The 13,707-nt window shown below is 45.2% G+C and overlaps 1 protein-coding gene across 1 annotated transcript in view; it reads right to left on the minus strand.

Moving 5' to 3' along the window:
- The window catches only part of LOC138491761 (NACHT, LRR and PYD domains-containing protein 1a allele 5-like), a 421,673-nt gene extending 413,000 nt beyond the window's left edge, over positions 1-8,673 (minus strand). Inside the window, exon 1 of the mRNA XM_069618461.1 lies at positions 8,277-8,673. Coding sequence (XP_069474562.1) covers positions 8,277-8,320 — 44 coding nt within the window. The 5' untranslated portion in view covers positions 8,321-8,673. The remainder of the gene's footprint in view (positions 1-8,276) is intronic.
- Between the last annotated feature and the right edge of the window lie 5,034 nt (positions 8,674-13,707).

Consider the following 13,707-nt stretch of genomic DNA (forward strand, 5'->3'; position numbering starts at 1 on the left):
GTAGAGCGGATGAGTGCGTAGAGCGGATAAGTGCGTAGAGTGGATGAGTGCGTAGAGCGGATGAGTGCGTAGAGCGGATGAGTGCGTAGAGCAGCTGATTTGTAAAGGACGTGTGCCTAACCAGTCACAATGTTGTGTGGGAAAATAATCTGCAGCCAAAACATTGATGGGGGGGAGGGGGGGAGTTTGAATAAATCTGAACCACTAGCACTGCTCTGGGCAACCTAGCACACCACCGTTTTTTAGCCTGACTGTGCCATTGCAAAAGGGATCCAGCCATAGGCAAATAATCTGATACATGTTTTAAAAGTTAGTACAGTCTAGAATATTAATGTTTCAGGGAAGGCAGTTTCGGGAAACAAAACATAACCTTTGGCTCTCAAGATGCTGTAGACTACAACTCCCATTAACCGTAGCCAGGTTATTCAATGGTGAGTGGTCATGGGAGTTGTAGTCCACAACATATGTATAGTCGATGGCTGAAGACCCCAGTTAGTGGACATGTGAGGCACTATTACTTTCCCAGAAGTCATAACTTGACCCTAGCTCTGTGTTTTGGCAGATATGCTGGGGTTGCTTTGGTGATTGGCACGTCAACTAATTCTAAAACTCTTGAACTCAAAACCCAACCGCCGACCTGACCTCGCCTCCTGGACATAGAGCTCTGGATGACCCAAAGCCACCTCTTGCTAAACCCCTCCAAAACCGAAATCATGGTATGTGGCAACTCCAAACTTCTTCCACACCCACTACCCTGGCCATCTGCCATGGGCAACTCACTGACTCCCGCTAACTCATTAAAAAACCTTGGATGCACCCTTGACTCCGACCTAACACTCTTGTGTCAAGTCAACAACGTCTCAAAGTCCTGCCACTTCCACCTTAAAACTCTTAGGCGCATCTTTCCATATCTCTCCTTTCCCAACAGACTCTCTGCGGTCCAATCAATTGTTATATCAAGACTGGACTACGCTAACCCCCTCTACCTCAGAGTCCACGCTTACCAACTGAATAAACTTCAAAGAGCACAAAACGCTGCAGCCAAACTGCTACTAGCGCTCGGCCCGAGAGACCACATCTCCCCAGCCCTTAAAACTCTGCACTTGCTTCCAGTGGCCCGAAGGGTGACTTTCAAAACATTATGCATTTCTCATCGAGCAGTGCATAAACCAGACCACAATATCTTCAAGACAAGCTAAAACCCTATCTCCTTCCACGTACTCTAAGATCAAGCTCAGCCGGCCTCCTAGTCATACCTAAAACAAACTCAGCCAGGTTAGGCGGATCATCATTCTCAGCCTTGGCCCCCACGCTGTGGAACACACTCCCAACCCACATCCGCCTAACTGAAGATCTAATGTCTTTCCGCAAACTACTGAAAACTTGGCTCTTCCCCTAAAACCAACCCATACTCAAACTAACCCAAACTGAATAACAGCATATCAATGACACCAACCCAACTAACTACTAGATCGTGAATACCAATAAGACAAATGACAATACAACATCAAGATCCATGCAAGAAAGCGACAACTAAGAACCGCTAACGTAAACTAAAAGGACAAACAGAATAGAACGAGTGAAGTAGATCGAAGCAGTGAAGTGGATAAAAAGAATAAATCGTACGAAAACAGTAATGAGGTTTAAATTAATGAAATGGATGTAATGAGTGCAATGGACAAAATGAACGAAATTAATAAAGAGAAGAGGATGAAAAGATGAATACAAGAGACTAATGAATACACAGTCAGATGACACTGGCTGTATGAGTGCATGGCATAAATGGAAAACACAGAATAGACGATTCAAGTACATGAGACGAGTGTAGTACATGAAACAGATAGAGAGCACGGAACAGATCCAGTGCGTATGACGAGTGACATGGCCTGAAATCGATAATGCACGATGAATGAACAAAGTGAATGGAGCGGACAAAATCGCTAGAATGAATGAAGCGTGTGGAAGATATGAGTGTGCTGAGCGGATGAATGCATTGAGCAAATGAGTGTGTTGACCGGATGAGTATATAGAACGCATGAGTATGTTGTGCGGATGAGTGTGTTGAGCGGATGGGGTGTAGAACGGATGAATCTGTAGAGCGGACGAGTGCGTAAGTGTGTAGGAGTGTGTAGAATGCAGGAGTGCATAGAGCAGATGAATGTGCAGAGGGGACGAATGTAGAGCGGATGAGTGTGTAGAGCAGACGAGTGTATAGGGCAGATGAGATCGTGAATGCGGAGGAGTGTGTAGAACGCAGGAGTGCACAGAACAGATGAATGTGCAGAGCGGATGAGTGTATTGATCGGATGAGTGTATGAGCGGATGAGTGTATGAGCGGATGAGTGTATGAGCGGATGAGTGTATGAGCGGATGAGTGTATAGAGCAGATGAGTGTATAGAGCATCTGAATGTATAGAGCAGATAAGTGTTTTGAGCGGATATGTGTATAGAGCGGATGAGTGCGTATGAGCGAACGACTTTGTAGAGCAGATGAGTGCATATAGCAGATGAGTGAGTGAAAGGAATGAGCGCATAGAGCGAATGAGTGGCGGGAACGGATGAGTGCGTGGAACGATAGGTGCGCAGAACGGATGAATGCGCAGAACGTGATAGGTGCGCAGAGTGGAAGAGTGTGCAGAGCGGAAGAGTGTGCAGATCGGAGGAGTGTGTAAGAACGATGGAATGTGTACAGTGAATGAATGCGTAGAACGGACTAGTGGGTAGAGCAAACGAATGTATGGAGCAGACGAGTGCGTAAGAACGAATGAGTGCGTGAGAGTGGAGAGGTGCGTGAAAGCGGAGGGGTGCATGAGAGCGGGTGAGTGAATAGAGCGTGTGAGGGCGCAGAGCGGGTGAGTGCGCAGAGCGGGTGAGTGCGCAGAGCGGGTGAGTGCGTAGTGCGGGTGAATGCATAGAGCACGAGAGAGCATAAAATGGATGAGTGCCGTGAGTGGACGAGTGCAATGAGCAGACAAGTGCGTAGAGCGGATGACTGCGTAAGGCGGATGAGTGCGTAGAGCAGATGAGGGCGTAGAGCATGCAGAGCGGATGAGTACCTAGAGCGGATGAGTGCGTAGAGCGGATGAGTGCGTAGAGCGGATGAGTGCGTAGAGCGGATGAGTGCGTAGAGCCGTTGAGTGCCTAGAGCGGATGGAACGTGTGAAGTTTATGGATGGAATGGGTGACATATGTAGATAGAATGAGTGATGTATGTGGATGGAACGGGTGACGTATGTTGATGCAATGGGTGATATATGTGGATGGAACGGGTGACATATGTTGATGGAACGAGTGACGTATGTGGATGAAACAGGTGAAATATGTGGATTGAAAGGGAAATATGTGGATGATAAGTAAGTGGAAGGTACTGGTGTAATATGTGAAAGGTACCGGGAAGTGTGTGGATGGTACGGATGAAATACGTGGCTCGAGTGCATAAAACAACTTAGAAATACACAGAGTACATGGAACGGACTGGAGTGCGTGGAGCGGACTGGAGTGCATGGAGCGGACTGGAATGCGTGGAGCGGACTGGAATGCGTGGAGCGGACTGGAGTGCATGGAGCGGACTGGAGTGCATGGAGCGGACTGGAGTGCATGGAGCAGACTGGAGTGCATGGAGCAGACTGGAGTGCATGGAGCGGACTGGAGTGCATGGAGCGGACTGGAGTGCATGGAGCAGACTGGAGTGCATGGAGCAGACTGGAGTGCATGGAGCGGACTGGAGTGCATGGAGCGGACTGGAGTGCATGGAGCAGACTGGAGTGCATGGAGCAGACTGGAGTGCATGGAGCAGACTGGAGTGCATGGAGCAGACTGGAGTGCATGGAGCAGACTGGAGTGCATGGAGCAGACTGGAGTGCATAGAATTGCGCGACTTACATGAAATGATTTGGAATGCATGCAACGTTTGAAGAGCATGTAACCCATCACCGCGCTTACTCTCTTCTTTACACCACTATTCAACTAGAACACAGAGATACTATGACACCATTCGGTATAACTGTTCTCATACCAATATCTGCCTCATACTCCCCATCACTCTAACTAAACACTGCTGGTTACACACCCCCAGCCAGGCGTTCTCCTCAGGCCTAACACAGCCACAATCGGTCTGGATAAATCCTGCCAGAACGAACACATACTCTTGATATCTCAACCACCACACCTACCGCTAAGAAGCAGCTATTACACGAATACCACATCAGCTGCACACATATCCGGTGCTCACACGCACCTTTGACTCTCTCTACTGACCTGAACTTTGGTTCCCAAGAGCGTTCAACCTACCAGCGCCTTCAGACCATACCAATGATATATAAAGCGCTATATAAATGCAAAGTAACATAACATAACATATAGACCTGATCTTCCCAGCACATGCACATTCTATTTTAATGGGGTTCAGAACTAGCACTCTTAAGACAGGAAAATTCACTGGTGGGTGGAAAGTTGGTAATTCTGAAATGTGTCCGCTGTATGAAGCAGGCTCTGAGACTGTTACACATATTTCGTTATTCTGTGCAGAATACGATGACCTGGGGAGAACATATGTATTACCTCTGTTTAAAAAAGCGGGTATCAGATATGTCATGGATGCTCTAGCAATATGCCAATCAACTGCATCAATAAATGACTGAGATTTTGTGGCAAGATGTATCCATTGAGCCTGGCTACGTAGAAACTTTATAATAAAGTGATTGAACAATGTATGATTTTTATGCACGTTTTTTATCTTTTTATAATTTTTAGATTTACATTACTGTTTTTTTTATGTCAAAACCTTGTATGTTGAAAATATGTACAATATGTATTACAATTGTCTGTTCTGTGTGCTAAAGGCACAAGGCTGAATAAAGTATTATTATGATGATGACTTACTTAAATAGGGGAATCTATGCAAAATTTCGGTATTTGGGCAGAATTTCGTTAATTAACAGACTTTGGTTGCTTACTGATTTGCCAGAGAGCTAGTTCACTGTTGCAACATACTTGTTTTAATTGAATGACGACTTAATGAGTATCCGCTAAAATTAAAAAAAATAATATTTTCTGATCATATATGTGGTATAATTTGCAGTGCAGAGGCTAATGCTTTAGATTTTCTCTTAATATGTGTACTTAATAAATAAGTATTTCAGGAAAGTCATCACGTTTTGAAAATATAAAAATGTGTGGTATATATGCTGCGGTACCTAGTGATACAAGTGTGCTGACGGTTGAATGGAGTGAGAAAGTCCTCCCTGAATTTGCTCCTCTATATGTGCTAAGGCCAGTTGTTACAGAGGTTGTTGGCAAGCCTACCTATGTTTGAAAGTTTTCAAAATGGGTGATATGCCAAAGCAATATCCCATCAAGTACCAAACATGATATAATGGTGACCCTATTCTTTGCTTAAGATAATGATGTTGTCATTTGCATCTGCTAAAACAATTGTATCTTCTGCTAAATTCATCTCAATTCAAATGGCTTCAACCCAGGAAGGGAACCTCAGTAGGAAGTAAATATGATGACTAGAAATGGATATAGTAATTAATAGCAAGACTAGTGCTATGATGTTTTCTGCCCTAGAAGAAATTGCATTTAGCAATGTCGCTAGGCAATAAGGCCACATTTGCTACTTCTAAGGCCATTCTAGAGAAAAGGTGTTGACCTTTTACTGGTGGTGTCTTTGGTGGCTTCCTCGTATCACCTTGATACAGAACAGGTCCTTAGTAATAGAAACACGGGGGTTTTCCTGATACAAGTGAAATTCTACCCAGCTGAGTTAATTCCCCAGGAACCTATGTTTTTTTTAAACATAAAAGGAAAAGAAGCATGTGCAAAGGTTGCTCAATCCAATTAGGCCTGCCTCCCCTTGCTTGAGCTGATTTGTAAAGGACGTGTGCCTAACCAGTCACAATGTTGTGTGGGAAAATAATCTACAGCCAAATAAATTGATGGGGTGGGGGGGGGGTGGTTTGAATAAATCTGAACCACTAGCACTGCTCTGGGCAACCTTCCACACCACCGTTTTTTAGCCTGACTGTGCCATTGCAAAAGGGATCCAGCCATATGCAAATAATCTGGTACATGTTTTAAAAGTTAGTACAGTCTGGAATGTTAATGTTTCAGGGAAGGCAGTTTCGGGAAACAAAACATAACCTTTGGGTCTCAAGATGTTGTAGACTACAACTCCCATTAACCGTAGCCAGGTAATTCAATGGTGAGGGGTCATGGGAGTTGTAGTCCACAACATATGTATAGTCGATGGCTGAAGACCCCAGTTAGAGGACATGTGAGGCACTATTACTTTCCCAGAAGTCATAGCTTGACCCTAGCTTGGTGTTTTGGCAGATATGCTGAATATGCTGGGGTTGCTTTGGTGATTGGCACGTCAATTTGTACACATAACGAAGCAGATCTTTTTAAGAGAATATTCTAAATCTGTAGTCATTTCAGATGTCATGGTGTTGGTATTTCCCTGCACTGGATCAACAGAAATGTTTCAGATTCAGAACATTAGGAGACAAGAGTTGTATTACCAACACTTTATTTTTTTTGCTGCCTTCAATAGAATGACTGGGTATCAGGTAATATCATTGCCACCAATTATATCGCCATAGGTATGGTTGTGGGGTAAGGCCATAGGTGATATTATTAGTGGGGATAATTTATGGGGTTAATGGGACGGGGTTGAGGGGGTGTCCCCCGCTCCATTAAAAAAATGATGGGAGTTGCAGGGTCTTTCCCTCGCAGGTTCCATGACCTAATATTGCCGCAAAAATATGGCGATGTTCTTGTATGCCGATATATTTGCTGGAATATTAACACATGGAACCAACAACTGGGCGTCTTGCGTTTATCTACACGCTTGTTCGAGCTATGTATACACATGCTAGTAAGTAGCACACTTTTTGGTACCGTGCCATGGAAGTAAAGTTTGTTCTTGATAGCTATTCGTTATTATGGTGTGCATAACTTGAGACGAGAACTACGGTTTGGGCTTTTTCGGTAGAGTAGCCATATGTTCTTTAGTTGAGGAGGCAGTCAACTCCAAGGTATGTGGAATAATCCTGGGCCCGAGCAAAACAGACACTAATTCTATCCATGGACCCCCGCTGAACCACAAATATTTCCAAACAGATGGCTCTTGCATCTACCATAGATCCCCAAAAAACCTTCCTGCTGGTCCCTTCAAAAGCGTCATCCAATCTAACTAATTTCAATGGAAAGTTCGGGATGGACCAGTGCCCCCCAACCCCCGATAAACAACTCACAGGAAAAGAACAAAGTGCATATGGCGTCTTCTGATTAATAACAGACAGCGTGAAACCAAACAAGAGAGGAGACAGAATTGAGTAAACTATTTTACAATGAAATTAATTGGATATATATGCTTCACATGGCCTGACACAGCTTGAAGGAATGCAGAGGGCAGACATATGTACATTGTACAATGACTTTAGCTACTGAAAGACTGTCAATATCCCCTTGGATGTTCACATGTGGAGGTAACACACAAGTGGACCGCACACTCGTTTTTGAGACAACACGCATTATTACAGGGTGAGCGCAACATCATCGAAACTTGAACAGACTCTGATCAGTGAAAGTGACATCCTTTAGTACTCATGCTGATGTGCACAGTTGTGTGATGCTGCAGGTGTCACGGGCGGGCACACAAAGGCATGATGCAATGCTGCAAGTGATGTAAATAGCTGAAACGTTGGTCCAAAATATACAAACACGGGACGCGCTCCAACTTGGCACTGCAACACATTAGCCTTGGTACAGCAGGAACATGAAAAGTGCTGATTATTATGTGTATTGAGGAGATGGGTGCTCATTACGCAATACTAACATATTCTGCATGGTAAGCAAGGTGCGTGTTTAACGAGGCCCCTCGGGCCTCGGCCAGCGAGACGGGCGCTAGACTTCTCGGATATACAAGCCGCAGAAATGGCGGTTATTAACAACACCCTGTGCATGTGTCTATTGTGTTTATCTTTACATGGCCGCGCCGCCATCACTCCCTCTCAAATGGCGGCACGCGTGACCTAAGGAAGGGCGCTTTCGGGGATATCACGTATGCACACGGGTGAGAGCGAGGCAGGCACTGCAGGCGGCGTTTGCTGAATGCAATGGGGGCAGGGGGCGGGATCCCGGCGCCCCTGCCTCGCGCACCCATCACGGACGCAGCCGCAGGTGCTATCTGCTGGACAGCGCCGCAGGCGGGGCGGTGTCGCCTCAGCAGCGCTCCCTCTCTTTCCCCAATCCCGGGGCAAAGTGCTCACCTTTCGTGCTGCGCCCGCGGCTCCACAGTTCCACTTGTTGTCATGCTGACTCCCTCTTCCCGCGCTCAGGGCGCGATTCTTAAAAACGACCGTGTGGTTGGGGTTTCTGCTGGATGTCGGCTCCCTCCTCCCAGACAACAGAACAAAGGGCAGCGCGCGGGCTCTATCGCACGCGGCCCATCCCTGTGCAGGTGTGGGGCGGCGTGGGTTGATGGTCCCGCCCCCCCCCCCCTGCGCGCTCAGCCAAGTGCGGACTACAAGAAGGGGCGCGGGGAAGGAAGCGCTCTCAAGCACAAGCCCGTGAACTAAAACTTTCAAGTGTTGTAAAAAGATGCGCGCGCTTATGGGGACCCGCTCGAAACAGTGTCCTATTGTTGCAAAGGCGACGTGACTTTCTGTACACCGAAGCAGATGCGCGATGCAAAACGTTGACCTCTGGAAAGTTCCTAGATCCCTGCTCTGAGAACAGAAGAGGGGCGTGGACCAAAAGGGGGGTGCTTTCTTTTTTCTTCACTAGCAGAACTGGACGGCTATGCAACATGGCATGCGTATGGCAATGTGAAAGTAGCTCGAGGCGGGCTGCTGTTTCTCACAATAAACCGGAAGGATGTCCAATTTAATTCTGCGAGAGAAAAATGCGAGATCTTACTCGCCATTGCAACAACGGGACACTGTTTCGAGCGGGTCCCCATAAGCCCGCGCCTCTTTTGCAACACTTGAACTTGTGTGTTAACAGGCTGTCAAATAAACCACATCCTTGACCAGCGAATGGAGCCGTTTACCCCCAAAAAAACCTACAACTTGAGAGATGGCATGTTATAGCGTTCAAGTCGGCGATGTGGTGTGCAGACTGTGATAATTTGTTACCGTAGATGTGGCGGTATACCAACCACAGAACGTTTAAACAGGGAGTAAACACACACTTGGATGGCCTACTTTAACACATGTTTTCGCAGGACACTTATGAGGTGGAGGTACAGAAGAAGCAGCCTACGGTGTGGTTGGTTCCTCGTGGTGTTTTACGCGCTACTCTTTCCACCTTTGGCATTTCTGCACACACAGCACAACAAAAAACAACTGGATGACATGTATACACACATGGAACTGACATACATGCCAACCGGAGACTCCCGGTTTATTAAACAAAAATGTTGCAATGTTTTACTTTTTACCTCCTAAAATAATTATTATCCTAATGCAATCCAACGGCAACATTCAGATCTCCGGCTTTCTGTAGAAAATCTCCCTCCCTGGGGCCAGATTATCGAACATGTGCACCAATGCTTAAACTGAGCAAATGTTTTGATAATGCAATTTGATGTAAACAGAGTTTGTTACAATCCACATTATATGAACACGTTTGCACTAGGGCAAACTTTAATCATGCTGTTTTTTGCATTATACTTGCTGTATAACATACAACAAAAGGTGTCTACAACATTTCTTTTCATATTACGGGGCAAACATAGTAAATAAAACAGCCTGCCCCAATTTCCCCCAGTGAAAACATATTTAGATAATACCGATTGGGTCAAACCTGTTAATCTATTCTCTGTTGTCAGAGAAGAAAACTGGTGCTAAATTCATTTGCTCCACTTTTTTGTACAACTGCAAATCTTTGATAATCTTGCTCCAGGAGCTGCAAAATGTTGACATGTATGCACTGACATGTTAAATGTAGCACCAGTGCAGGACTTCAAATGAGGCAGCCCTGTCTGCTCAAAAGACGTGCAGCCATCGTAGTATTCCTATGTATTCCCATCACCAGAAGTGACATCACAGAAAAGGACACTGCAAAAAGTATCAAAGGCTAATGACACCCCATCGAAGTGGGCTCCAAGTGGCTGTTGGGCTGCCCGGACTCGCTGCTGGACTTGCTCCTTTCCAGTGGATTTACGTTTGTTCGACATTGAGTGCTTCACGAGCGCCGTGCGCAAGAGGAAGTGGTTGGACGGCGAAACGCTGCATTGGACATTCCATCAATCACTCCCTGACTGGCCCCGCCGATCGCCCTCCCCCTTTAAAGCCTGAACTTCCTATATAGCCCTCGCGCACGTGCATCGCGCGTGCGCATCGAAGTGGGCTCCAAGTGGCTGTTAGGCTGCCCGGACTGTTGGGTGTCCTGACCCATGTTTGAGCTATCATGCTGCAACATTTGGTGCTGTGGGCTTAGAAAATCCAAGATGGCCAAAAAGCCCACATGTGCGCCCAAATCCAGGAGAACCACGCAGTTTGCGCACACCAAAATGGTTGCCTAACTTGCCACCCACCAGTGCGAGCAGGATGGGCCGGGGTGCCATGAGTGAAATGTGTGCCAAAGGAAAAAACGCACTTTAAAAATCATCTTTTGTTTCCCTGAATGCCAGCTCAAAATGCCTATTTCAAACATTGCAACATATCCAAAAATCTCACTGAACACCAGCAGACATCTGGCAGAATGAAGTAGGTGTACATACAAAATCTGAGAAGTTGAAGAGCCCCAAAACAATGTTCATAACAAGACTGGCTGAGCTCTGCAGGTCTGCAGCAGCCTAACTGAAACTGGATTTAAAACTACCAAAAATCGAAAATGTTTAAATTAACTGAGTGACTTACTTTTGAGTGTCACATAGTTTGTCACTGTTGAAATGTCATAGTTTAGAACTTAGAATCAGTGTTTTAGCTGCATGTGTAAAAATTGTATGTTTGATTTAAACTGGGAACAAAAAGTGACATGTTAGCTAAATTCGGGCTTAAAGGAACTGAATTCTGCCTGACAACTTCCCCCAACTGGGGTGAAACTGGATCCACAGCAGTTCCCAGGTCTAGCTGCCTTTTGCTGCCCACACTAAAAGGATATGCCATCTCTCTGATAATTGGATTAGGGGTGGAGCACCTACAGACTGCAGGAGGTTGAACAAAGCCCTTCCTTGACTCAGGCAGATGGTTTATTGGGGGGGGCGTAAAATAGCTTCCTCTTGGCAGAAGCTGGGAGGGGCAGGGTCTCTGAGCTTGGCAGAAACTGGATAAACTGGTTTCTACACCATGTGACCTGAAAAGACACACCCCTGTTGGCCAGAATATGATTCTAAGAAAGATGTATAACTCACAGTGTGGACTTGTCAAAATTATTTAAATGATACCATAATTCTTGTGATTTTTCTGTGCACGTTTTAAGACGCGTTGGGAAACTGTGCCATGTCCTGAGGCAAAACCCCGCTATTTATTGATATTTTAGACACTGCATTTAAGCTAGCGACCTGGAAAGTTACTGAGATATGTGTGGGAGGGGGGTGTATATGTGTATAAATCTGGAGAAAAATCCGATGTTGCAAAACCCACTAAAAAGCACAAAATGTTGCCATTTCTGGATGCAAGCCCCCAGGAAGAGCAGAGTTTGAACAGAGTATACCTCATGTGATAGGTGATGGGTGCATGTAATTTTAAACAACTGTGTATCTGTGCAATATGTATTTGAATCAAATATAGATTTGTGGGCAAACTGACCAGGGGAGGATCCTCTGACCCATAAAACCTACAGCATCACTCTGACTCACATTTCCTTCCCCCAATCATGGGAGAGGGGAGAATTGGGCCAATGACAAGTAGAAAGGGGCAGGCTTAGCTAGGCCCAGGCACACACCAACTTTCAAAACACATAAAAAGAGACTGCTGGGACAGGTAGAGAGATTCAATTCCATTTGCTGCGTAGCATGCTGACCGACGACTTCACATCCAGAGATCCTACACTTAGACTTCCAAGCTAAACAGAGACTACATAACTTTGAACCAAGAAGGCCCACTGCAAGCAAAAGTATTTGTCAGCAGGCCCAAAAATCATTTGCCAGAGATCCAGAGTGACCCAGACCGCTGTGAGCAGAACCAGAGAGCTGACCCAGACCGCTGTGAAGTGCCGAGACCAGAACCAGAGTCCAGTCAAAAACCCGACCAGATCTGTGGCAAGGCCTATTTCAAAAATATATTGTTAGTACCTAGCAGAACTGTGCAGAACAAATCTCTTAGTTAAAATAATCTAATCCAAACTATTTTAATCTAACCAGAACTGCCTCCTAACTGTCACCTGTCATTTGTAAAGCTGCACCACTGTCACTTGTCAATTCTGAAGCTGCAAAGCTGTCACCTGTCATTTTGAGTTTACTTTAAATCCGAAAAACTACCTTTATTTAATCGTCCGTATTGCTGGAACCGTTTGGGCTAGGAACTTGGTTTAACTTTCCCCTGAAAGCTTAGAATCTCAGCTTTTCAACGAGCTACTCCTTATACTTTTGCCCTAATCACGATTCAAGCACTCGCGAATTTCGCCGCGATTTGCGACTTGGCCCGATTTCTTTACTTGTAAAAAGATAGCTGCCTTTGCCTGTGTTTCAAAACTCCTATCTGTTGTATAAGCTGCTGGGGGGGAATTGAACTGAATTCTATTTGATTGCATTCCTAAGAACTGTGTGCTCTCCTCTTCATCTCCTTACATTGCATAAAGGGGGGGGTGAATTGTCCAAGAAAGTGATTACATTGTCTTTTGCTGAAATCCTATCAAGTTATTTTCTGTACTGCATTTTCATTCCACATTGCATCTATTTGAAACCATAAAAGTATTGTTGCTATCTTATCCATCCTATACCCACTCATCATTGATTATAAAGAAGTGTGCTAGTGCCAGACTATCCATTATTGATTACTGCTCAGATTAAGTGTGATATTCAATTATTAATTTATTATAAAGTGTGATATATATATATATTGTTTACATTCTCAAATAAACCTTTTAAACTTGCAAAACAGAACTACTTCTTGGCTCAGTGGGGTCAGGGGGATTCTAAGAGAGGGGTGTTATATAGGGGTAGACATCCAGAACTCATGAACTGGACATAAAGATATATCAATAAGGGTTTCCATTCAGTATCCCAGACTAGGCATTGACTTAGCTGTAGTGTTGAATTGAATCTTCTTACAAAGTGGGGGCTCGAGCCGGGATATTCTGGGTTAGATTTACCATTTGTGCAGATTAATACAGTGTGCCAGCTGACCAGATACACATATCCGGTCGGATCACCACGCTGTGTTACGCTGTAAAGCACTCCTCAAAGGAACGCTCTAAGGAAACGGTCTGTTTTGCAAAAATAAAATACAAACTTCTGTAAGTCAGGAAGGAACTCAAATTCCAGAATGACGACACTGGTAGACATCAAAATAGCCAGAGAGCACTTCTTACATAAGCTATTTGTGAGAGGTGAGTGGACTCATCAGGACCAAACGGTCTGGTTGCAGGCAATCACGCAACAGGTCACTGAAACAGGGTCAGATATATGGGGAGATCATGGTCCCCTACATGTGGCCCTGAGTGAACTATATATGGCCCCTAAAGCCAAAGATGAACATAATAAGATTGCCAGGATAGCAGCATATTTGTATCTATATATGGGAGCCATGCAGG

This window comes from Ambystoma mexicanum, chromosome 10, assembly GCF_040938575.1.
Source record: "Ambystoma mexicanum isolate Mex_15411 chromosome 10, UKY_AmexF1_1, whole genome shotgun sequence".
NCBI classification, from domain to species: domain Eukaryota; kingdom Metazoa; phylum Chordata; class Amphibia; order Caudata; family Ambystomatidae; genus Ambystoma; species Ambystoma mexicanum.